At 34.9% G+C, this 24739-nt stretch overlaps 1 protein-coding gene across 1 annotated transcript in view; it reads right to left on the minus strand.

Moving 5' to 3' along the window:
* LOC112969900 (dystrophin) overlaps positions 1-24739 on the minus strand; it is a gene marked incomplete at its 3' end in the record, with an annotated part of 817409 nt that overhangs the window by 502564 nt on the left and 290106 nt on the right. Inside the window, exon 39 of the mRNA XM_026073700.1 lies at positions 12678-12828. Coding sequence (XP_025929485.1) covers positions 12678-12828 — 151 coding nt within the window. The remainder of the gene's footprint in view (positions 1-12677; positions 12829-24739) is intronic.

Below are 24739 nucleotides of genomic sequence, written 5' to 3' on the forward strand. Positions count from 1 at the left end.
CTGTCACTTTTTAAAATAAACTGGAATTTTATCATGGAAAAACACCGTGATCTAGACATAGTGTCAGCAGCATTTCAATTATAAATGAAGTACAAATATACCTTAAAAAACCTTTACCTTTCAGTTTAATAACAAAGATTTATTTATTAGTATAAAATATTCACCATACTCTGCAAAACTACCTCCTGCATAGATTTTTAAGATTTTGAAGTAACAAAAAAAGATACAATAAATGTACTCCTTTTTATATTATTTATTTATATACTAAAATGATGATCAGAATGATAGATTTACTCCTCTAACACTTATAGCAAACTGCCATAAAGTAGACTCCCTTTTTTATTAGTCTAGTCCATCATAAAAGACACTACAGTACTAATTTTAACAGATCCATAGTGTTTTGACATGAAAAAACCTCAATAACACAATAGACTATTGGCCATATATTAAACACTATCTCTATTTAATCTTTGTTGATTAATGATTAAAAATAGAGGATTTTCAAATTGTTAAAGACAAATTGCAAATTTGTCTTGCTCCAAAGAGTATTATTTCCTCTAGCAAAAACATTAAATGATCAGAATTAACTGTTGGATTCCTTTTATAATAATTATTTTTTAAACAAAATGTGTATGTTTGGGTCATTAGCATTCTTTCCTTTTTTTTTTTTTTAAATAGAGATACCATCTTTATCAGCCTAATTTCATTGACTAGATATTTGTCAAAGTCATTGTGTTATTCAAAGCAATGATATCACTCCTTCTATCACCTTGCGGAGTATTCAGATATAAAAGCACCCTCACATAGCTTCCCTTGCTTGAGGCAGGGTTGGAAAAGGGTTTCATCAGTCTTCTGCAACAGGAACCATGACTGAAGGCATTATGGTTATAAAAGAGGCAATGAAATAGGGTAGTGATAGAAAACATAGAAAGTATCAGAGGAGGCTTTATCTGAGGCAGCTAAGGGTTACAGAAATATCACAAGGTACCTTCCCAGGTGCATGAGCTGCTCTTTGTCTCTAAACTCTGTGATACTCAGTGGTAATATAAGGCCACAAAAGACGCAAAGAAAACATACCTTCATGTTATCAGTCATCAGAAATGAGAATGGTGCGTCTTTCAAAAATTAAAACAGAATGTCAATGATACATTCATTACGACCAATACACTAGAGTGTTCCACTTTAATTGAAGTATATATAGTTTTGAAAACGTTGTAAAATCATCAACATAAATCTCAAAATCATTAAAACTAATCAGAATACTTTTTTTTTTTTTTGCCTACTCTAAATTTCATGCTCTGTATTTATCACAAATGCAATGATTACAATCAGTATGACTCCAGCTCTGAGCTCCTGAGAGAGGGCTCAGCTTTTAAAACCAAAGCCCCACTGCACCAGACGGCGTACAAATACAGAGTAACACTCCTTGTCCTGAAGCATTTACAATCTAACAGAAAACAGAGCCGCACTTTGTGCTGTGGGAGCTGCTCCTGAGAGCTGCTCAACTGCCCTTAGACACGAGCTACCAAACACTCATTCACTCGGAACAGATTTTAATGTGTGCTTAGGATTCTGGCAGACTACTTCAAGACGAAAAGCTCTTGAATGGCTTAGTAGTGCTCTGAGGAATTCTGCGTGTTACAGGGTAGAAAGAATCTTGGTTTCTGGCAAGTTAGGTCTGCTAAATCAGATCGTTACCTTTTCTGAAGTTTACTCAAAAGAAGATTTTGCCTTTGAAGGCACAAGCAAAAGTCTCTCATGCTGTTTTTAGCCTCAGACAGACATACTATAACAAAGTGCCCCGGTTGTGGGTTTTTTTTTTTTTTTTCTTAAAGGCACAAACTTCGATTTACTAAAATAGAAACAATAAAAACATTATGTAAGCACTTAGTAGCAAGCCCTTCCATATATTTTAAATCATTGTGTTTAATGTAAGAGATCTCTTCTACTTCAGCTACAAAAAGCAACTGCTGAAAGGAAAATGTCCTGTGCAAATTACTTCAGATAGGTGTCATGCTTATTGCAAAAGCGCAGAAGAAAAATTTTATCAACTTTCAGTTTTTCTTACACACCCCAGAAATAAACTGATGGCTCCACACAGGCTGGACAAATGGAATAATATTTGGCTTTCATTTGAGACATCTGTAGGGACTGAACCATGGGACATTGGATGAGCTTTATCGTGAAAGATAAATAGCCAGATGTCTTAGCAAAAAAGCAGTAGCAGGCATTAATATATTTTTAGAGTCTAGCTACTAAAAGGCAACAGAGAACCAAAAGATTTTACTATGGATGGCAAAAGAATATAGTTTATCCAATGCCAACAAATCATGAAAAATAAATAAAACTGACCACCTAACCTATATTAAAGAGTTGGCATCTATTTCCAGCCTTCAGTAAAATAAATCTTGTATGAACTATCTTTTATAACACAGGTGAATAATAGTTCCCATTTCTACCACACTAATGGGAAATTACATTGAATCCTCTGCTCATCACAGGACTGCACATTTCAAAAAGATTCTTATTACGTAACCAAATTATTTTCTGCATATTTTAACTTCCCTTCTAATACTACCTTAATATCAGAACCTTACCCGGTTTCAGTTCATCTCCTCTATGAATAATCTCTCACTCTTCCTTGCCAGGAAAATCACAAATAATGTCTGATTTTGACTCTCCTCTTTTGAGGGATATGATGAGACACCTCAAATAATGTTGTAAAATTGGCAGACATTTGCCACCCTAATATATTCCCATAATTAGTATTCCTATAATCTAGTATAGACTAATATTGTGTAAGGGTTTGTTGCCTTCATTAAAAAATAAAGAACTGATTTTTAAATTTGCAAAATTTTGAGGTTTGAACATCCCAAATTTAATATAGTCAGATAATTAGTACAACAGTCTGATAATTGATGTATAAACTAGAATTTGTCACAATCCATCATTTTTACACTTTATTGAATCTTTCAATAAAAACGGAAGCTGCTAAGTGGTCCGAATATGTGGGGCAATCAATAATATATTTATTTCTCTTTTTAACCTGAAGCACAACAGAATTATTATTTGAAATCAGAACAGAAGATACTCAGCAAATGTAAAGTATTTAGGCCTATTAAAATAAAATAATTTTTCCTACAGTGGCCTCACTTTCATTGCAAAAAGTCAAACAGGTTAAAATAATTGTATAACAATTGTATATGTGTGTATATATATGTATATACATTTTTTATACACACACACACTTTTTTTTAACCAGTGTAAGCTTAGATTTTTGCTTAGAAGCCACAGCATATTTGCACTGTGTTCACTTTTTATAAGATTAACTAGCTAATAACACTTGTGGTGCTTGTAGAAGTATAACAGAGAAAAGGATTGAGATCATACTCTATATTTTATAAATATATAATGTTTGCCCTGAAATTCTACCATAAGTTTTCCTAAAATAATATACCTTTTTTTAAAAAAAAGTTTTTAATATTGGAAAGGAAATTAATTGCATTTACCACTGCAAGCCAGCATGATGCATGCAATAAAAATGAAAACAAACTTCCTCAGGGAGCTCTAAACAGGACAAAAGAAAGAAGTAGTCTCCATTTAAATGGTTTCTGACAGGTAATTGTYGGAAATAAAGTATTTGATAATGCTTTAACAAAACAGGTCAAAAACAGTTTCAAAGCAACTACTTTTTGGAAAAGGATTAACACACTTATTAATCTGATTTCTCAAGTTTATGATGGAGCTCTCTGTCTATCTGTTGGTTTATCTTCCACCCTAACCCTCGCCCTTAGTTTTAAATGTACTTGCCAGTTTCAAACAAATTTGACAGATCAGAATTCTAAAAAATAATGGCATTTTACAAATGTTTTGAAAAAAGGCAACTAGATAAAGCCAGCTGTAAAAAACAGCTGTAGTGTGTACACCTTACTAAACACCTGAGAATTCCCACAAAAAAGGAACACCTTATAAAGGCACCAGTGACAGCAGTCATTTCTGTTGGAACTTACAAATATTTACAAGACACAATTCCTAGGAATTCTGTCTTTGATACTTCTGGTGTTCACAAGCAAACTGGAAATACAATTCATTTAAACCTCATTCACTTTTCCTACTACATGCAGTGAAATATTCAGTGTATTTCATCTTTGTACTGTGGCAAAACATCTTGCCCAACTATGAAAATATACGTATTCCAGCCTGAATACATTACTTTGTAATGCATTCTAGCCAAATCAGTGCTGGTTCACTAGCACTAGTAAACCTTAAATATTCAAAAGCTGGTGAAATATGCAATGAGGAAGGGGTACAGCTGAAGCAAATTCTTTCTTAAAAATTTTCAGGTTATTTTTTCATGACTGCTCATCGTTTCTTTTTTTTTAAAAAAGATACAAATAAAATTAAGCAATAAAATGTGAAATACACTTTTTTTTTTTTTTTTCCTGGAGAAGTTAACACACTGAATGTTGTCATATTACACTTTCAAACATTCTGGTTGCTCTCTCAGAAAGGTCAGGTGACTCACCCTAGAGGTACCTATTTCTCTCCTTTGGCTATAAAGGGAGTTTAGAATTACAAGCCCAGATACAGATGCCTGCTCTGGATCTGTTTTGGTGAGATGAATCTCTCTTCCAAATATTAAGTAGGAGTAAAGTATGTTGGATGTTTGCTGTAAGGCAAAAGTACTTATTTTATTTAAACAGCTCAAGCATGTTACCACTATTTCTGTGCCTCCTACATTCTGCCTCTGTATATAATAGTACCTTACAGAAAATAAATGAACTGACAAGTGTATCTGAAATGAGCAATAAATAGTAAAATAGTCCAGTCAAAAAGTCCATTTTTCAAAGTCCATCCATCACTTGTCAAACTCATACCCAACTCCCTTGACCCTTCTCATTATATATATACATAAAAAATCATAAAAGTGCATGTGAAGCTCTTCAGTGAAAAGGAACTCACTCTATAACAGAAAACACCTAAGTGTGAAAGACTAAAGACAGCCCATCACAGCCTCACAAAAATTGACCTCCACAATTACAATATTGCTATATATGATGGACAGAGTCTGCAAAATCTTCTGGGATGAAAGCTTCCAAACAAGATCAATAAAGTGATCTGTGAAAAGGGCCACAGCAAAACCTCTTTAAATAATTATATAAAACTAATTTGTACAAAAACTTATTCCCCAAGAGTCTTACATTTCCCCAGTTGTTTCGGGTAAGCAATTTTTAATGGCTACCTTTCATTCACATCAGAAGACCTAGAAAGACTTCCAGGCTGAGCAGTCACTAAGTGACACAATTCAAGTCTTAAAAGTTTGTACTGCATGGTCTTATCTTCAGATTTATGCATCAATACCTGCAGATTGAATCCTATGCCACAGTGATCAGTGATGCAATCTGAGAAACACTTTCAATACACTCATGGAAGCAAACCAGATTAATATTTTCTTAGGTAAAAGAATCAATTTAATTCTCCTTCAAAGTAGTAATTCATTCAGTCACTCATTGCCCAATACTTTCAGGACACATCAGATTAACTGTATCTATACCATGGCAAAGGCATAAATCAGTTTGTTGAACCTGAAGTGTATTATCCTTACATGTACACTGATGATAAACGCCTGAAATAGCCCAGAAATAAAGCCAAATTCATTCACATGAAAGACCTTATTCTCCATTCCTTTATCTTTTATACACATACACAAAAGTTTCTGAAGTGGACATAAACCTCAATTGCCTTCCCCTGTTCTCCCAGGATCCCCACATGCTAGTACTTTATAACCCACTTGATTTGGTGAGAATTAATCCTCAAAAAGTGAGGCAGTCAGAATCAGGTACCAGGAAGTCTGATTGTTTCAGTCCAAGAACTTTGTTTTCTTCAAGAGAGAGAAAGAACATGTTTATTCATTCATGGCGTGTGTAAAAATTACATCAGTTGAAAGATTCAGACTCTGCATCTATGTGTGCTAACAGTAATTTGAAAAAAATTCATGATGACATGTTTGAAAAATGCATCCTAATAAATTTCTTAAGAGATCTGTTTTTCCGAATAAACAATGCTGGAATTTACAATAAAATCTAGATGTAAACTATCAATTGTTATCTCCTGGTGCAAGACTTGGCAGAACTAAATTTATTTAATTTAATTTAAGCAGCTCTGAATTTACTATTTTTCATAGCCTTCAGACATTTCAATGTCCCGCTAGCAATAAAAAAAATTACCTACAAACTCTTAATAGTTTTAGTAGATACTGTAAATTAGGAATGAAGAATAATGTAGAACTGTGTGTAGTGCAGAAGAATTAAATAATATAATTATGAAATAATACTTCTTATAGCTCGACATGACAAGAACACGTTGTTACTATAAATTCAGGGTAAACTATTTTGGTATTTTATTACTGCCATTACCAGCAGCAGCAACTATGACAAGTTTTTCACACAGTAAAAGAAAGTTTTTAGGAATTTTATATATCCAGAAATGTATTACTTATGAAGATTACCATATCATTTAATATTTTACCTGGCATAAGAAGAAAACAGTATTTTACTAGGAACTGTGATGTCCTTCCCTTATCAGCTGAAAGAGAACTCTTTCCATTGCCATTATCAAATTACGTTCAAAGTCTCGTTATTTATTACGTAAATACAATGTATCTAGTGGATGAATATATTGGATGTTGATAACTTTTTCAGCTGCAAAAGAAGCAGTTTCCTCAAGGGTGAAGTTCATCTGTGCATACTACACAAATTTCACGGGAATTTCCAAGACTGAATGAACTCTGGTCAGAAATCTGAACCACTTTGGTTGTTAATTAAAGGCCTGATTTTATGACTTAGCCTTCTGATGTTCATTTCGTAAATGAAAAAATTCCTAAGAATGCAGTAGCTTTTCTCTTAGTTCTACTGAAAAATGCTACAATTAATTCCATTTCCAAAATAAAATATGTATGTGGTTAATTGATCAGAGCTTCCTGACACTTAGACCATACTAGGACATTACTCAAGTCTGTAACATAACATTGTGATAGCTTGTGATATGCAAGATTTCCTAGAAATATATCCAGTCTTACCTCTATCGTTTGACAGTGGGCTGTTAATAGGAACTAACTACTTTTATTGACACATTCAGAGCTGCTTTAGTGACCAACAAAGATGATTTCTTAAGCTTTTCTCTGCTTTCAGAAGAGTGTATGCCCTTATTTTTTCCCACCTGAAAACTCTGTAATGCACATCTGAACTTTAGAAAACACTTTTACTACCAACATTACACATTTTGTGGTTAACAGTACTATGGATGCGTAACATTGTAAGGAGACCCTTATTTAAAAAAAAAAAAAGCGGGAACATGGAATCTGTTTTCAACATGATAACAAGAGAACTGGGTGCTTTTGATATTAATAAAATATGAGCCACATAATTGATTCCTTCTAGGATAGTGCCAGATATACCCTTGCAATGTGAAGGACATTGTAAAATGTACTGTGATCACTCTAATTAAAGATTCCTTTTAAAAAATGCTAAATTGATTTTTTGTTGATTCCACACTCCATACTCTTCTATCTGTTGTAGAATCATTAAGAAATCATAGACATCTCTTTGACCTTAAAGGATATTTTACCACATTTCTACTATTTATATGAAAATAATACCAAAAACATCAGTTGATTTTAACCCAAATGGCAATATTGGAATAAGGGAAATCATGAATTAGTGGTTTAACTTTTATCACTCAGCAAAACAGGAGATAAATCTAAAAGATGAAATCTAAAAGATGAAACCCAGTATCATTATATAACATACATTATTTTTACAAGTTGGTTATTTATGGGAAAACACAGAGTAAACTATCCACCTACATACCACTGTTTTTGTGGTATGAACATATGTGGCCTCAAGCACTGAAACATTTGTTTGCTTCTACATCCCCTGATTACATCTGAGCTGTATTCCAGACAGAACTGTTTCAATTTTTTGGTTATTAAATCATCAACATCCATATAATCCAATTTGGATACAAAAGAGAAATTATTAGCATGATCATGACTTTCAACATTAAAGCTCCAGTTTTCTCTATTTCTTTTTTGCTTCAGCTTCTACAAAGGAAAAATGTGCCGTTCATGACATGATAGTGCAGCAGAAGGAAGGTGTAGAGAAGGGATGAGTCACTCGCAAGCCCTTTGCAGGCCTGGAGAGCCCGCTAAGCTGTGAATGCTGAACAATTCAATTTATGAACAATCCAACAGAGACCTCCTGTATCTTACAAGCAGGTTCTGTATCTACAGCATGCTCAGAAGGCTGGGGAGAATTAAGAAAACCAGCTCCTGATAATTTCAGTCTTACTGATTTGTAAGGTCTTCTGTAACCTTAAAAATAAAGGGACTATCCTTGTTATTTGTGTAAATGAAAGTACATACTTGGGAAATTAAGCCATAATTATGCAATAGTAATATTTTTGAAACAATGAAATTATAGAAAAGAAAAAGTTCAGTCCTTGTCTGTTTAGTGGGAAATACCCATCACTGACCAATCATAATAGATGAACATCATGAACACAAAGAAATCATTTCAAAATTCAGAATCAAAAGCTGTTTTTTTATTATTAAAAAACACCACCTAAAATTATAAGATAAAGTTAAATTTGCAACCCAAAATTGGATACTAATTAGAGACAGATTGCTGGCCAGTTCTTAATATCAATGCAAGGAACAAATACATTGGATGTTCAGTATTTCTGAAATAGGAATACTCATTTTAAATTCCCAAGTAATGATTCAGGAACTTAACTTGACAGTTCAGTTCAGACAGTTTTGAAGAATTTTTGTTTTTGTAACTGTCTGGCATTAATTTCCAATACTACCTGCACATTTTTTTGCAAAAGAATTGGAATATAGAATGGGACTATAAGGCAGACCACAAGAGAAAAATCTGCTGTGTCAAATTTTAGACAAATGATTGCAAATGATGTTCTAACATTCAGCCATGGTAAGATGGAAATCTCATCATAAAATGTATCATCTCAGCTATCTTGATGAAGGTATTGATGATGTCTCAGTTGGACAATAGCACGCTATTTTGAGAACTCATGTTCCAGAAAGAGGAACAGGCATAGGAAATAGCTAGGCCACCTGAAATCTTGGCATATGAGAGCAGATTAGAAAACTGTAGTTTTGGTCTATCAAAATGAGATCCAATAGGGGATAAAACTGCTGCCTAAAAGAACAGAAGGGGATAAACATCAGGGAGCAGAGAAAACTGAACTAAATCACAGTCCTAGTACAAGAACTAATGTGTATAAATTAAGTGCAAATGTATCTATGGAAGAAGTTGAAGAAAGTCCCCAAGCATTAAGCAGTGAATAGACAGAAAAACCTTTCAGTCTGAATAATAAGAGCAAAACAAACAAACAAACAAACAAACAAAAAACCTTTAACTACTTTCAAGGCAGAGTTCAGTATGTTTCAAAGGTACTATATGATGTGCTATCTGTAATATATCCTTTTAAAGCCTGTGTCTCCTAATTATAAAAGGAGTAAATTACAATTTCTTAAAAACTGAAATGTGATCTTCCTTTTTCAACAGCCAAAGTTCTGCTCTCAAAAAGTCTTAGCAAAAAATTCACAATGAGAGTATTCAACAATGAACTGAGCGGAAATGAAACTATTCTATTATTAGCTTTTGTTCACATTATATATAATGCATAAATGTTACTTAATATCATCCCACTACATTGTGTAGCAAAAGGGAACAAAACCTCCAGAAAATCCACCTAGAAGAATGTAATTACCTCTTAACCTATATTAGCATAATCACCTAATTCTACTGTTGACTGTTTCATTTTACATTAACATTTGATTCTATATATTTACTAAATGCTAATGAACACATTAATCTTTACTTTTCCAAAGCAGTCCTGCCTAGAAATAGTATTACGCATCAGAACATTTAATGTCTTTTTTTTCTAAAACAATTTCTTGTTGAATACAAGACTACTCACTTGCTTGTAAAAGCATTTTCAAACAAATTCTGTTAATTTTGAATATGGTTCACTAGGCAGCATGATCTCATTAATAATACAAGTTGCTAATCTACTAAGTCAAAATGCTCAGCTGTTTTAACTGCTTAACTTAATGGAGATTCTCATGATCTTCTGTAAGCCTCACAGAAGCTAATACTTTTCAAACAACAGACTTTCACTTCGCACTGCATTATCAACGTATGCTGTTGTAATCTACAAAATCTTTCTTCTAACCCATAAAAAGAATCAATGAAGAAAATGGTGATAAGGAAACTTTAGACAAAATATTCTTTCACATATAAATACTAACTAACGCTTGGTCTTCGTTCTTGCAGTTAGTTGGAATATTTTCAAACTATGTGAATTTTCATCAGAAGAGTAGTTTTGTCAAAGTTATACTGACCTAAATGAAGTTTTTGAGAGACAAATTCATGAGTTCCTGGGATTTCTCACACAAGGGAAAAAAGAAGAAAGAAAAAGCTTGATGTATTGCAAAGTGAAAAATCGGTAAACATTCATTTTGCAAACATACTCAAAAGGTTTTTTTTCAGTAAAGAACAAAAGCAACTTTCAAAAGTTATCACAAAATAGAGATATTTTCTTCCAGCTAATACACACTTCTTCCATTCAGATTGCATTTAAAGCCTTTGTTTTAAGGTTTCTGTAAAGTATAGTTTACTTCCTCCCATGTTTTTGCTTTTAGCTTGTAAACACATAATACAGACAAATGTGCACAGATCCTTATATATTCCATAAGAAAATAACAAACGGGTAACAGATGAGGAGGAGGCTAGGTCAAAAGGAAATGTAAAACAGGAGCAGTCTCGTTCTACAATGAAATCTGAGCTTTTGTATGACAGGACACTGTCTCAGGGTCTTTCAGCATGATGTTCCATTGAATATGAACTTCTTTCTTAATGTTGACAAGAAAATTATGTTTCTTCTAATCTACTGGGACTATGGAATGTCCTAACACTCAATGGATTTTTAACACCTCTGATAAATCTTACCTTTGTCTGGGCACCTTCAGAAATCAACCTCATTTTAGAGAGAAAATATCAATTTAGAAAGGGGCTAGAAAGAAGGGAAAAAGAAAGATTTTTTCCACTGATATATTTTTCTAAGTGCTCATTTGATGCTGTTCAGGGATAGCTAGTGTAGTGCAGAAAAGAAGATTGACAGAGACAAGGCCAAGCAGAACAAAAGATAAGAACATGTGCCACAGTATTACTCTTTATCATATAGATACTCAGTTCTTACTTAAGTATTATTTTGTGTGTTTTTCAAAGAAATGGTTAAAACTGTGGGACAGAGGAAGGGAGACAAAATTTCAAGGGTTTGGAAATACACATGATCTCTGTCACCTTTTATATGAGCATTAAAGAGCATCTTTACTTCACTGATAACACTCTTCTGTCAGTCAGATCTTTGACTTATTCAATTTTCAAAGTGATGGTAGTCATTTACAGAAAAATATTTTTCTGTTATTTTAACTCTTTCAGCTCAATATATTACTTCAAGATTAATATTTTTTATATCTGCACAGAATGATATGGTGTCCTTTTTGGTTTTGCAGTTTTACAATCAAGAAATGACAGCATAAATCTTAAAAGAGTAACTTTAAATATTCAAAACAAAAAGGCATGTAGGCAAAAGGTAGATTAGCAGAAGGCCAAGGGTTCTAGTTCACAGGGATATAAAATATCTTGAGAATACAGAAATAGATTTTCCAAAATTGATGTTGAATAACTCCTAACATGTACAGCTCTTCCCTCCTTATACCTGAATTTTAGATCAATTCTTTCTTGCATTCAAAACAAAATTGTATCTATGACATTACACAGACCTAACTTCTTTTAACCTGAAATCCAGTAATTCAATCCAGTCATTCAAATGCACAAATGCTGATTAGTTTAACAGAATTTTTTTCATATGCACAGGTAGTAATTGATAACATGAATCTTGAGTTTAGTCAAGCCATTTTATACAGCTGAATCTGTCAACTTGCAAAACATCAGTTTAGAATTAATTCTTGATATCCATTACCATTGCAATCAAACAAAAGGGAAACGAAATAAACTACCAGGAAACTAGAATTATTATTTTCCTTACGTTGCTCAAAGAGCTTGCAAGACGAAAAGTATACGAATTGGAACTGAACACACAAGAACTAAGCGGCTATTCTGTCACACTGCATTTGACAAAAAGCATTCTCAAGGTTCTTTGATTAAAGCATGAAACAGGCAGAATAAGCAAGATACCTGCAAGATCATTCATGGACTCTCTCCTGTAGAGCTCAATAGCTGATCGCATTTTTTCCACAAGATTTAAAAACAAAGCCTGATACTTTTATCCTGCTGGTCACAAACATCACACGGAAATTAGTGGGCACTTTAAATAGAGTCCAAACAAATCTCTAACTATGGAAGTACTGCAATATACTATTTTAATATGTATTTTATTTCTTTTTTAAATGTATTTTAAAGCAAACTGCTCAAAATTCTTACTTAATAAGAACAATAGAAATATCTTACCAAAATTGCCACTGAGTAGTCAACACGTGCCTCAAATGAACGGTAAAACTGTATAGAGAGAGAATCCACACCTGCAAACTTCTAGCTGTTGCAGACAAGCAGGGAGTAGATTAATCATACCTGGAGAAACTGGTTGGTTTTGGCATGACCCACGTCTCCAGCCTCCACCTGGGCCCTTGAGAGCTTCTGTTCTGTTTCAGTCAGCCAGTCATTAAAGCTCTTCATGTCAGAATGAAAAAGCCGCCACTTTTCCAGAGACTTGTCAAACCGCCTACAAGAATAAAAGGAGACAAAATAACTATCTATTGATACCCTATTTGACTACAGAAAAAAAAGGAAAAGTGTTGAATGTTTCAGGTTACAAGAGATGCTATTTGGATGGCATTAAGTATTAACATTTCTAACAGTTAAATCAAATGGAAACATGGTAGTACTGCTGACCACTGAAAATATTGTTAAGCATATGTACCACCAATCAGTGCCTCCTCCAGTTTTTAATCCTATGTTTTAAATGAACTCCATGGCTCAAAGCATGTTTTAAATTAACATCCTTACTAGCTCACAATAATTTACATCATAGGCTTAATACTTACAGGCCACAGTGTAGCTGGGTATACTTCTCTGCTAATATGCTTAGATCTTAGCATGAAGAAAACAGCACTATTGAGGAAAAGCTCCTATAGCATCTCAGGCATTTGCTGTAGTTACCAACACTGCAACCAGTGACTGCAAGTGAACATACTGGTTGTATGTTGTGAACGTAAATTACTTTCAGTTCCCTTTTCAAAGGGAAAATAGCTTGAAAGATTTGGGATACATCTGACCTACCATATCGAAAGACAGAGGACGAAAAACCAATAGATACCTTCTTGAAGCGCTTAGCTTCAGCCTCAGTCCCAATTGTAATTAAAGGACTTTTCTTTTGTAGAAATATGAATTGTAATATTATATGCTATACAGATGCAAAAGACTACACTTTTAATGAAAACTGCTATGATGAGAAACTGTCCCAAAGAAACCCAAGCATATAGTAGAATTCTTCTCCAGTTTTACTAAAGGAAATCCCCTTTTTTCTGTCCACCTTCTTCCCTCACAGGGGATATAAATGTCTGTTTATTATTATTGTAATGAAAATGCAACTCCCCTCAAAGGAATTTCCACTTATTCTACTACTTCCTGTACTTTTGTTTTATTCTTTTTTACACCTATGTTTCACTTAAATTTGATTATTTGATGAGGATAGCGATGCAAAAATAAAAATGCTTGAAATACAAGGATGATTGAAACAAAACTATTAAAAATGGGGTTTCATACAATAAGCAAGGATGAAAAAAATTGCTACCATGTCTGCAGTCTACAAGACCATGTAAGCATTTCTAGGGCCCTGGGAAGATCCAAGTTTTCTCTGCCCAGAGTAACTTACTAATTTTCTCATTCAAGGTCTGTTTGCCTTAGCCACTGTCAAGTATTCATGAAGCCAGAATGTGTTTATTTTGCAGATGGCCAACATCTTAAGGAATGCAGTCATCCTATGTTTTGGATTGCTGTTGAAATGTGATCACCAATGAGAAATTAGCTAGGATCATCATAGCAGATGATCCTAGGAGATCATCATTAAACTTGCTACTGTTGTTTAGTTTAATAATCCTCCTCTGTGGGCTTATAATAGGTTTTAGGGTGTACCTAAAGGATAACAACAAAGATGCTCCATCATTTTTCCAGGAAGTAATTTGGATCTATATGGACAAACTATATGAATGTTTGAATGTTAAAGAGTTTAACTCACCAAATCAAATCAGTTTACTAACACGGAAGACAGGCCATCTCTTCTTTTATACTAATGATTTTTCTTAGAAGAAAATATAAGTATTTCTTTCCTCTTATTTGTTACACATTTCCAGCTTGCTTTTCATGTTTTAAAATCTTTTAATGCCACAAAGGATGCATAGCAGTATATCCCTTCATAACCATCTTTATAAGGACATGCAATTTTCTCTAGACCTCCTTTGCTGGTAGACCAAAAATATTTATTTTGATGAACAACACCCCTGTAAACATGCAGTTGTCTTACTCTGAAGATACTGCATATAGTAATCACTTTTGATTAATATACATAATAAAGTTGGACCAGCAAACAGTTAAGTGGTGACTTTGTACTTATTTTGTTACAGTAACCCTAACATAGAGAAAATAGAAGGCAGAGAAAAAAAAACACAATTAAATATCTCCGTCAATGGTGGTTGTTAAAAAAAAAAAAAAAAAAAATTGTTCACAGAAAGCAGCTGAGATATAAATGTTCCTTACACAATTCTACTGGTTTGGTCATAAGATGGTGAAGGCGAAAGAATAATAGAAACTATTTGATTACAACTTTTTAAAATACATTTTAAAAGGACAGAGCAGATTTTTCAGAGTTTAAATCCTGCAGAGAAGAGTAGACCCCTAACCACCCGTGAATCACTATTTTGTTCCTCAAGCAGAATTTGATTCATTGGTCCTGAGATTAATAATTTACAATAGCTATTGCTTAGTCCTGCCCAGTCTAAAGACATATTCTAAACCATTCTAATAAATGACAAATGACTTTATAATAAATGACTTTATTGGAAATGGACACATACAAACTATCAGAATATCTTTGTCTGTTTTAGTGATTTTAATATGGCTGGATGTCCAAAGAAGCCACGATAAAGAATATGCCAGGTCTTAGGACTGAATGACCAAATAAACAGCCATGCCATCAGTAATGTTGCCAAGTAAAGATGGAAAGAAATGCAACCTGGGACAAAATAATCCTTCATAATATTCAAAATACATAGTCTCACTAGTTAAAATTAAAAAACCTGGGGAAAAAAGACTTAAGTACAGCAGGTAGTTTATGTAATGAATCCTTTAGGCCTTTGTGGGCTTATTGCCTTCCCTCTGAAGTCAATACAAGTCTCTTTGTTCATTATAATGAAAGCTGAAGTAAGTTTTTAGTATACTATGAAGCTCTTATTTAAATAGAATTCCCATAGATTTTATTTTGGAACCCAGTCTTACCAACCAAGAAACTGTCTGAAAAGATTAAACGTAAAAAAAACAAACAAAMCATAAAACATGTGTCAAGAAAGAAAAATAGGTACAAAGGTTTATAGTAACTTCTAGACAATAGCAATTGCTGGGATTTTGCTATTGAGGAATGAAAATGAGTACTACAAAACATTTTTCAACAATAAGCACAGATCATGCACTCAAAATATTTTTACTGCATGTATTAGAGGAGTTTCTTTTGAAAATACATCTCAAGAAGTGTTAAAAGTGTTATAGTTTATAAAACATCTTATATGTGACTATTAGATCTTGCATCACTACAGTTTTCTTCTATGCCTCACTTTTCCTCCATTCATATAGTACAACACTCTTCAAATGTCCTGGTATTTGTTACTGATTTTGCCCTGTCGACTGTGTCCTTTGCATTGTTCCCTCTCCATCAAGCAATGTCAGCTGACGACTTCGCAATTTTCAAACCATGGGCTTGAATGTGGTCTACTTTTCATTGCTATTATGAAACTTGGCCATAATGACAGAAAAACAACAACAACAACAACAAAAATTATATGCTTTCAAATTACTGGGATACACTTGGATTCCTATTTAATGTTTAGGACAGCTCTATTTTGCTACAGATGAATGCAGGAATTGTACAAGATCTGCTAAGCATGTTGCATTTCTTAGCAACACTGTAAGCAGCTAGATTATTGATCCACTTAAAAATCATAGTCACTTGCCTAGCTATTTATTAAAATGATTGTGACAATTTTTCCATTACTATAATTTATTTTTCAAAAACAGAAAAAAATAACTGACAAACAAGCTTTAATAATTGTTTTTAACTACCTTAATCTGAATTGAATGGAAAGTCTTGGTTTACATTTTAAAAAACCCCCTAGAAAATAATAGTTAAAAATCTTTATTTCTTTTAATCCAGCATGTTTTCTCATTTTGGCCACTACTTTAAAACAGCTTTCCCCCCATTCCTCAAAAAATGAAATTACTCTTCTCAACATGAGGAAGTTTACCAGAAGCTCAAATGCAAAAATGCAGTAGGAGTTGATATCAGTATCATTAAATTTGCATTCCAGCAGTTGCAAACTGAATCTCCATTCTTCCTCCCCTTGTTTTGGCTAGTAGGACTTGTAAGGAGAAATAAAGAGAAAAGTTGCAGCAGGGAGACATGCATAGTTAAAACTTACTACTACTTAACGCTCATGGCTTAGAAAAAAAACAAAACCTGTTGTTACCCTCAATAAAGTAAGAATGTAGTTAAACCCACATTAAGCATCGGTAAAAAAAAAAAAATCAGAGTGAACTTATGGACAGGCAAATGCACTAAAAGTCAATGCTCTTTGGATAATTAGCTATATTCAACTGCTGTTACAATGATAAGAAAAAAATGCAGCTGTTGCTGTACCCAGAAATCAGCGGCAGAGGAAGCTCCACTCTAAATGGGTGGCGAAAGGGATCATCACCGTGYGCCTTCAGGCTCACACCACATTTTATGGGACCACACACATCCTTTGTATACCTAAGTGCTAAATCTGTGTAATTTCTCATTTTACAAGCAGTACTACTTTGAACAACTTTTTAAAATTTAAGAGATTTTTTTTCTTCCCTTTTTTCTTTTTTTAAACATTTGCAAACCTGTTAACAGGTGGCAATTTCAAAACCCACAAAAGGAGAAAGCTAATTAACTATGCACATTGAGCAGCTAAGATGTTGAAGTCCTTGCACAGCAGACTGTGGACGGTAAAATATTACAAGTGAGTTCATGAAAGAGAAATCCTCTGAAGACTCTGAAAACTCAAAAAGACTATCTCTGCCTGAGGAATCCCCAGCCACCCAATTATGAGGTTAGGAAAGTACCATTACATGCCTTGTGATTCTTACACTCTTGCCTAGGTACCCACTCTTGGCTGCTGTCAGAGACAAAACACTGAGCTAGAAAAACCCAGTGCATCCATTCATCTGTTTCTTTATCTACTTAATCCCTTTCCTTTGATGGACATGTGCTGGGATGGTTTGACTATTAGGCGCTAGTTTGATATCTTGGCAGTTTTTCCTCTTTGACATACTATCCTGTCCTGTTTTCCCCAGCCTTATGCTTGATGAGAAGATACAACAGGGGACCCTGAAGCCAAGCATAAGATTGTATATGGACTACAGGCTAGACAGTATTACTTATATGCATTGTAAAGGGCTCAAGCATTGTAGATGAGCTCTGATACATGATCCTCTGTTCCTCTAATTCAAATATATGTTAGAATTGACAAGTGAAAAGCAACCGGTACACATGCCTAACCTTTTCTGTATGCACTGACACCCCAGAAGGGAACATATTCAACAACGGTTTGAGTGAGCTAAACTCCATCTGGGCAATTTCCTTTTTTCTCAGTAGCCCACAATGGATTTATTTTGCCTCTGGAAGGCAAAAAGCAACCAAAGAGAACTGCTGAGGAAATATGTAGCAAAATTTACATTAAGCCATAAATATGTTGGTGCTTTCTTTCCTTCAAAGATTATTACTCTACTAAATTTTTGAACTTGACTAGGGGAAAAACACCCATCAAATTAGCTGCAAGCAAAATTTGATATTCTTTGGCAGTATAGTACATGACAGTGTACAAAAGAATTACAAATCCCAATGCAGATATGCTTTCAGTGGAACTCTGTACAATGTGATTAAACATGTCCCAAGACTGGTCTTTTTGAGAAGCCATGCAATGGTAGAAGACATAAAGAAAAGACTTTTGAATGATGGATAGTCACAAACATGAGATAGGGTGCAAGAAAATAATCTAATTTTGTAACTGTGCTGGAACTCATTCCTTGATATTTTGAAACAATGAAATCCACTTCTATGATCCATTCTGCCGTAGCAAAGCTTCACAGGAAAGTTATACTTAGTAGCCAGTTGGCCCACATCATTAATAACATGATTAGTTAGAAACCTTCCTAAAAGTCACGATCTGTATTATGGAAATTATAATTGTTACAGACATACAGTGTTATTCTTCATATTGCAGAAATACTCAGCAATCTTTATTTCTCTACTGCTGCTAAACACTGAACTGTAGGATTATGCTAATATTAACCTAAAAATTGTGCAATTTTGTCAACTTGATTCAGTACAATTAGCACCTTGTAAAAAACACAAAACTTCAAAGTAGGAAAAATAATTATATATTAGTGTGTTACAGCATTAGCTTTAATACTTAAGGCCATTCTGACAGATAATAAAACATGAAAACTTGTTTTGGCCATGTAAATCCAACAACTAAATCACTTAAAGAAACAGCTAACCTCTTTTCACAGAACTTGATGTTTTCATTTTTCTTCACATAAAATAATCACTTAAAAGACATGAATTCTATTTAATTTACACACCCTCTCTGCATTTGGACTAAATGGGATGATTTTGTTTTCAACATCACTACATCTACCTTTTGCTCCCAGGTTTTGCTGGACATTCAAGATCCATTCTGGGACAAGACTCAGCTGTACATACTCTCTTCACATCTCTGTACTGTGATTTTCTCCAAATCAATAAGGAATGATAATAATAAAAAGTAAAACCCAGCCAAAATAATGATAACAACAACAATGCTATCCATCACAATTTGTTGTTATCGTTACCAAATGTGATTTGTCTTTTCTTCTGAGAAAAGTAGGTTTTGCAGTATCACATTCAAATTATAAGCATAATTAAATTTTAAACATCTTAATATATTGGATTGTATTGAAGCCTTTGCCCCTGTAGTGTGCAACTCATTTTCTTGTCATACAGTTAATGATATCACAGCATTCAGTGTCCATCACCATACCAAAGACAAGGACAATTAAATTGCTTATGGAAAAGCAGAAAGGTGTGTGTCGTTATTGGTTTTCAGACATACAAATTCATTTTTATGAAGTGTGAGACCAATAAACTTATTAACTGTTTCTAATGAATAATTACACTAAAACTCTTGGGTTCTAAATGATGATACATGTCAACTGTTTAAAAAGAAATACTCCATATAATTTCCAATACAAACCTGTTTTGTCTATACTAAATAAAGTTTATTTACTATGTAAATGAATTTGAAATTTAACATTCCACCTTTCTTTCCAAAAAGGCCTTCCTCTCCCAGAACAAATATTAAGTGATGTATTTTATAGAACTTTGCCTAGGCACCTGGATTAAAAGCAGGCGTAAAATTTTCCCTAGAGAAAATAAAAAGTACTTGATTAATTAAGTGCGATTTAGGCAAGAGAGTAGTATATCGCAAGCCCCTTATACAAAAGAAATTATGAATGTCACTGGCAATAAGACTACAAATCACATAGCCTGCCCAAGTGGAAGTATAAAATATTGCCAATGACAAGACAATCCCAAATCATGCATTTTATATGAAGAGTGGCTCAATTTTATGGAAAACCCAATTAGCATTCTCCCTACATGAAAAGGGCATACACACATTTCGTTATGTCAGGTCATAACACATGCTGCCCTCTGCAAAAGCTTCAGGAGGAACCTCATCCAGGGCCCTTGGAGCTGCAGCTAAGCTCAGGCCCCGGCTCTGCTCGCCACCTCTGGGCACTGCGGGATCGGGCCCTTGAGGGGAGGCCCTGCCCCGGTGGCCCTGCAGCGCCCTACTGCTATCCAACATCTCTGCAAAACTGCAGTGGGCCTGTCCTACTCCCCAAAACTGAAATAGCCTGCGCGTTTGACACAATGAACAGATCTTTCTGCTTTCCTTCCCAACGGCTGCACCTCGTCCCTCAGTGCGACGGCCGTCCTTCCTCAGCATCCCTGACTACCTCAACCGTGGCGAGCAGCATGGGTCATGAGAGCAGACCTGCGACGTGACACAGGCGGCACCAGTGCTGGACCTCCGCCACACGCTCTCTGGCCTGGGGCTTGAGCCCAGCCTCCATGCGGGTCTGTCCCGCTGACTGCCCGCTTGTGGCTGCAGTGCATCAGACAAAGTCCTGCAGGGAGTCTTCCAGCTGCGTTTCGTCTGAATCGAATGCCGTTTGCCCATTTCTCAGAGTGAGCCACAGCACGCTGGTATGTAAGCAGGGATGAGAGCTGATCCTGACCCAAACCAAAATACTAGTAGACATGTCCTGAGTCAATACTGTGAAACCTGGCAGCATGTTCTGGCTCCCAGGTTCTGCTGCGTAGGTCAGGTCCATTCTGGGGCAAGACCCACTGTAGATGCTCTCTTCACACTCCCAAACCCTGATTTCCATGCAAGCAAACCTACGTGCGTGCGGGCCACGCTGACCCCATGGGGTACTCCAGCTTGGGGTACTCCAGCCTGGGGCGCCTGACTGGTAGATCACAACTGTGGGCCCCACTGAACTGCGCTCCCAGGTGCTTTCCATCCACTTTGGGACAGGGAAGAGATACACACTGTTTTAATTTAGAGTCATCTCGTAATAATTTAATTTGTTATAAATTGTAAGACTAAAATAATGAAAAGTCACCTCATAATAATGCAATGTGATAAAAATTGCAATGCTAAAACAATAAAAAGAAATCCTCATTTCTACAGCCTGGACACAGAAACAGCTGCTATTTGTCCAATTCCCTGTATCCACTGCCTGCCTCAAAATCCCCCCTACAGTGGTGGCTTTAGAGCAGGAGGAATAACAGAAAACTAATGATATCAGTTTTTACTGGCTGTTTACTCCTTGAGCCTGAAAAATGTGGCAGCCATACACAAGTTTATTTATCCCATTTAAGGTGTGGCAAACATGTCCAGTATCTATGTACTGGCATAAGAAAACTAGTCTTCCTAGTTTCACTGAAAATTATAATACTAACAGAGTACTTAATTTACTATCTTCTTAAAATACTGGTACCTATACTTGTACTAGGCGTTCTTTACCTTTCAGGGTTTTTCAGTCATTTAAAAGCCTCTTCATGAGTGACACAGATTGTCTTAAAGGTCTACAATAGAATTTCATTTAAAACATTTTTTTCATTTATAGAATTCACTTCAGATGAGAAGCTTAAGTTTGAGTAACTATTGCAAGGTTTGACAGCAACAGTAATGTACAGTAAACATAGGTCTATTTTTCTGAGACTAAAATGCTGATGAATCTTTCAGAAATAGAGTGGGGAAAAATGAAGAAAATCGTATTAATACAAGAAAATACGCCTCATACTGCTAACCACAAGAGAATATTCTGAGTCTGTTTGGATAAAACACAGTATCTTTTCCATCTTTAACAAAAGTATCTTAAGTATTTGTGATATCAGTTACTATAACATAATAACAAACAAAAAATCTTATATATACACACACTAAGCATATTCAGTACCACTAAAACTTGATAAGTTTTTTTAGAGTGGTTGTGTTTGAAAACTTGCTTTTGACCTTTGACTACRGCAGATGATCATTTATTGCAGTTAAATAAAATATATGCAATATTTAGGATAAACAGGAAAAATGCAGTACATTTTGTTGAACAGTAACTGAACAGTAAAGGTTACAAAAACATTGGCAAGTTTTACCATTTAACAATTCAAAAATTAAATGGGGTGGTTATGAGAAATTTTTATACACACACACATATTCTATCGCTCTATACATGGTAAATTTATATATTCATTTACAAATATAAATGTTCACAGCATTATGCACATTAATCCTATGCATAATGAAAGACCCTTAATTATAGCTTATCAAGCTGGAAGTTCTTATGTCACGAACAGCAAAAGCCATTTTGATTAACGTGTATGACTGTACTACTGGTGATACAGAGAATCTGAAAAATGTGCAGCTGCCTAAGTGGTCAATATCTGGAAGTTAGTATCTATATTCTAAATAATGAGAAATAGAGATCAAGAGAACAGGCTCCTTAGCAACTTGATGACTCAGGGAAAAACAGAAAAATAACTGCTTTTCCTCTCTCTGCAGAATTGTGAAGTTAGGGAGTAAAGTCTTGGGCAAAGTGCCTACGTATTATCATAAGCCTAATAAACACTTGGCTTTGTCTTTTAACTTTCAGGCAAAAGTAATAGGTTTCTAGACAAAAAAGACCTTCTTATGGTCCAAATACAACAAAGCCCACTTATTCTTTGGTGACCTGAAAACATATTTGCTCACAATAACCTCATTTCCTATTTATATTGTTGATTTGGAGCATGTTTACACTGATACATTTTCTGAATTACAAAATCACGTAATTAACAAAGTAGTAAAAAAAACTAAGTAGTAAAAAATTGCCATGCGTGTACCTGAAGAGTAATTTAAAAGTAAAAGTCCTGATTTTCATTTTTTTCAAATATTGATTGTATACATATGTTTGGATGACAGAGTGTTAATGTACATGGTACACGCAAGACAGTTAAGAATATCAAATACACTGTCAGTCCAGCCTGCCAGCCCTACCAGTTTTGGCATTAGACTCCTGCTCTTTGACATAATTATTGTTGTACTATTGTCAGTGGTAATTTACTAGGTTTTCACACTCTGGCAGCCAGGGTGGCTTAGATGTCCAGGAATCCCGGATGAATGGCCACAGTGCCTACGCAGACCAATTTTACAGTGTTTGGTCAGTAAATGTTCCAATGGCACCTGGACTCTAGAGCTTAGATCTCCTAACTAAAAACCAGGTGTGCAGACACACAGGGTCAAACTGAGAGGTGAGAAATAGTTACCTGTATTTGCTCAGCCAACCTGATTTATAGGATTATAACCTATAAATTTATAATTTATTACATTTGGTGTATTGTGATTTAGTAAATAAATTAATTCATCTTAGTTCCACCCCCCTCCCTTACCTTCCCAGTCATCGCTCCAAAATAGAACAGGAGAATTGTCAGACTGATGAAAACTAGGACATGAAATAGGTGCATATGGATCAAGGTACAAGTAGCATTCTTCCCTGGAAACAGAGCAATCCATACCATTAATGTTTTAAACTAACTATAATCAGAACTTAAAAAAAGAGGCATAATACACCATGTTTACAATAAATGATCCAGAAAAAGGAGTTACATTATCTGATTTCTAATCATCCATCCACCAGATTACAAAGCTTTGTAGTAAGAAGGGATGAGTACTGAATAACCTCAAATTAGGAAAATAAAGTTGCCAAGACTTTTTCAGGTCACAAGTTGTATAAACTTTTGACTCAAAAGCTGTGCAAAAGAAAGATTATTTCTGTAGCAAATGAGATTGAGATCCATTTGGTCAAATTTGGTCAAATGGATCTCAATGGATCTCAGAAAGCCATCTAGTCATTGTAATCTTCATTCCTAGTCAGTGTAGAAAATAGATGTGCTAAATTTATACACATAGACATGGCAGATATGCATTTTCCCAGGCCCTTAACACTGAAGACACTTTCAATCTTAGCAGTCCCAAGGCAAACACTCACATTTTTTCCTGATCTTTGAATGTGACAAAGAAAGGGCAAAGTTAATTTTATGCCTCTAGTTCTTTTTCTAGCCCAACATCTTTTTAGCCAAAAGGAGTCTGAAGCTATTTGAAAGCTGCAAGTTGTGAAGTCTGACAAGCTTGCTTATGTTTAACAGACACATAAGTATTGTTAAATATTGATAAGTAACTGTTGTTTTTCCTTCAAATACTTGCCTGTGCATGTACAGTCACCCAGTGGATGACTTAAAGCAAGACCACTCCCAACCCTGACAGCTCCAGAGTGCTTTGGGGAATATAGTTTTCAGCCTCCCACTTAATTTGGCAAAATGATTCCGATCTTCTATCATATCAGGATTCCTGATAAAAAGATTGCTAACCAGTGACTCTGATGTTGGATGTACTAATTTCAGAAATCAGCTGTCTTTCAGGGCATATGAGGGGACTCCAGTCACCATACTTGCTTATATAGTACAATTTAGGAGTATCATCTATAAATACCTTAATATGTTGCCTTTGGAAGTTAAAGAGAAATGGTGGCATGAACTGAAATTCCAGTGTACTGAAGTGGAATTTAGAGACCAACGACTGTTTGCCTGCAGACAAGCTAAGCAAGTAGACCCAGGCAAGGAAAGAGGTGTCTGGATCTGGTCAGTTGCTGGAGACAAACAGGGAGCCAAAAGGCTCAGCTTGTTACCACTGAACGGAAAGAATTATGGTTAGTGGAATGGTTTCTCACACTGCCTGGACTGTCTGAAGCCATGC

This window comes from Apteryx rowi, unplaced genomic scaffold, assembly GCF_003343035.1.
Source record: "Apteryx rowi isolate R43461 unplaced genomic scaffold, aptRow1 scaffold_373, whole genome shotgun sequence".
NCBI lineage: Eukaryota > Metazoa > Chordata > Aves > Apterygiformes > Apterygidae > Apteryx > Apteryx rowi.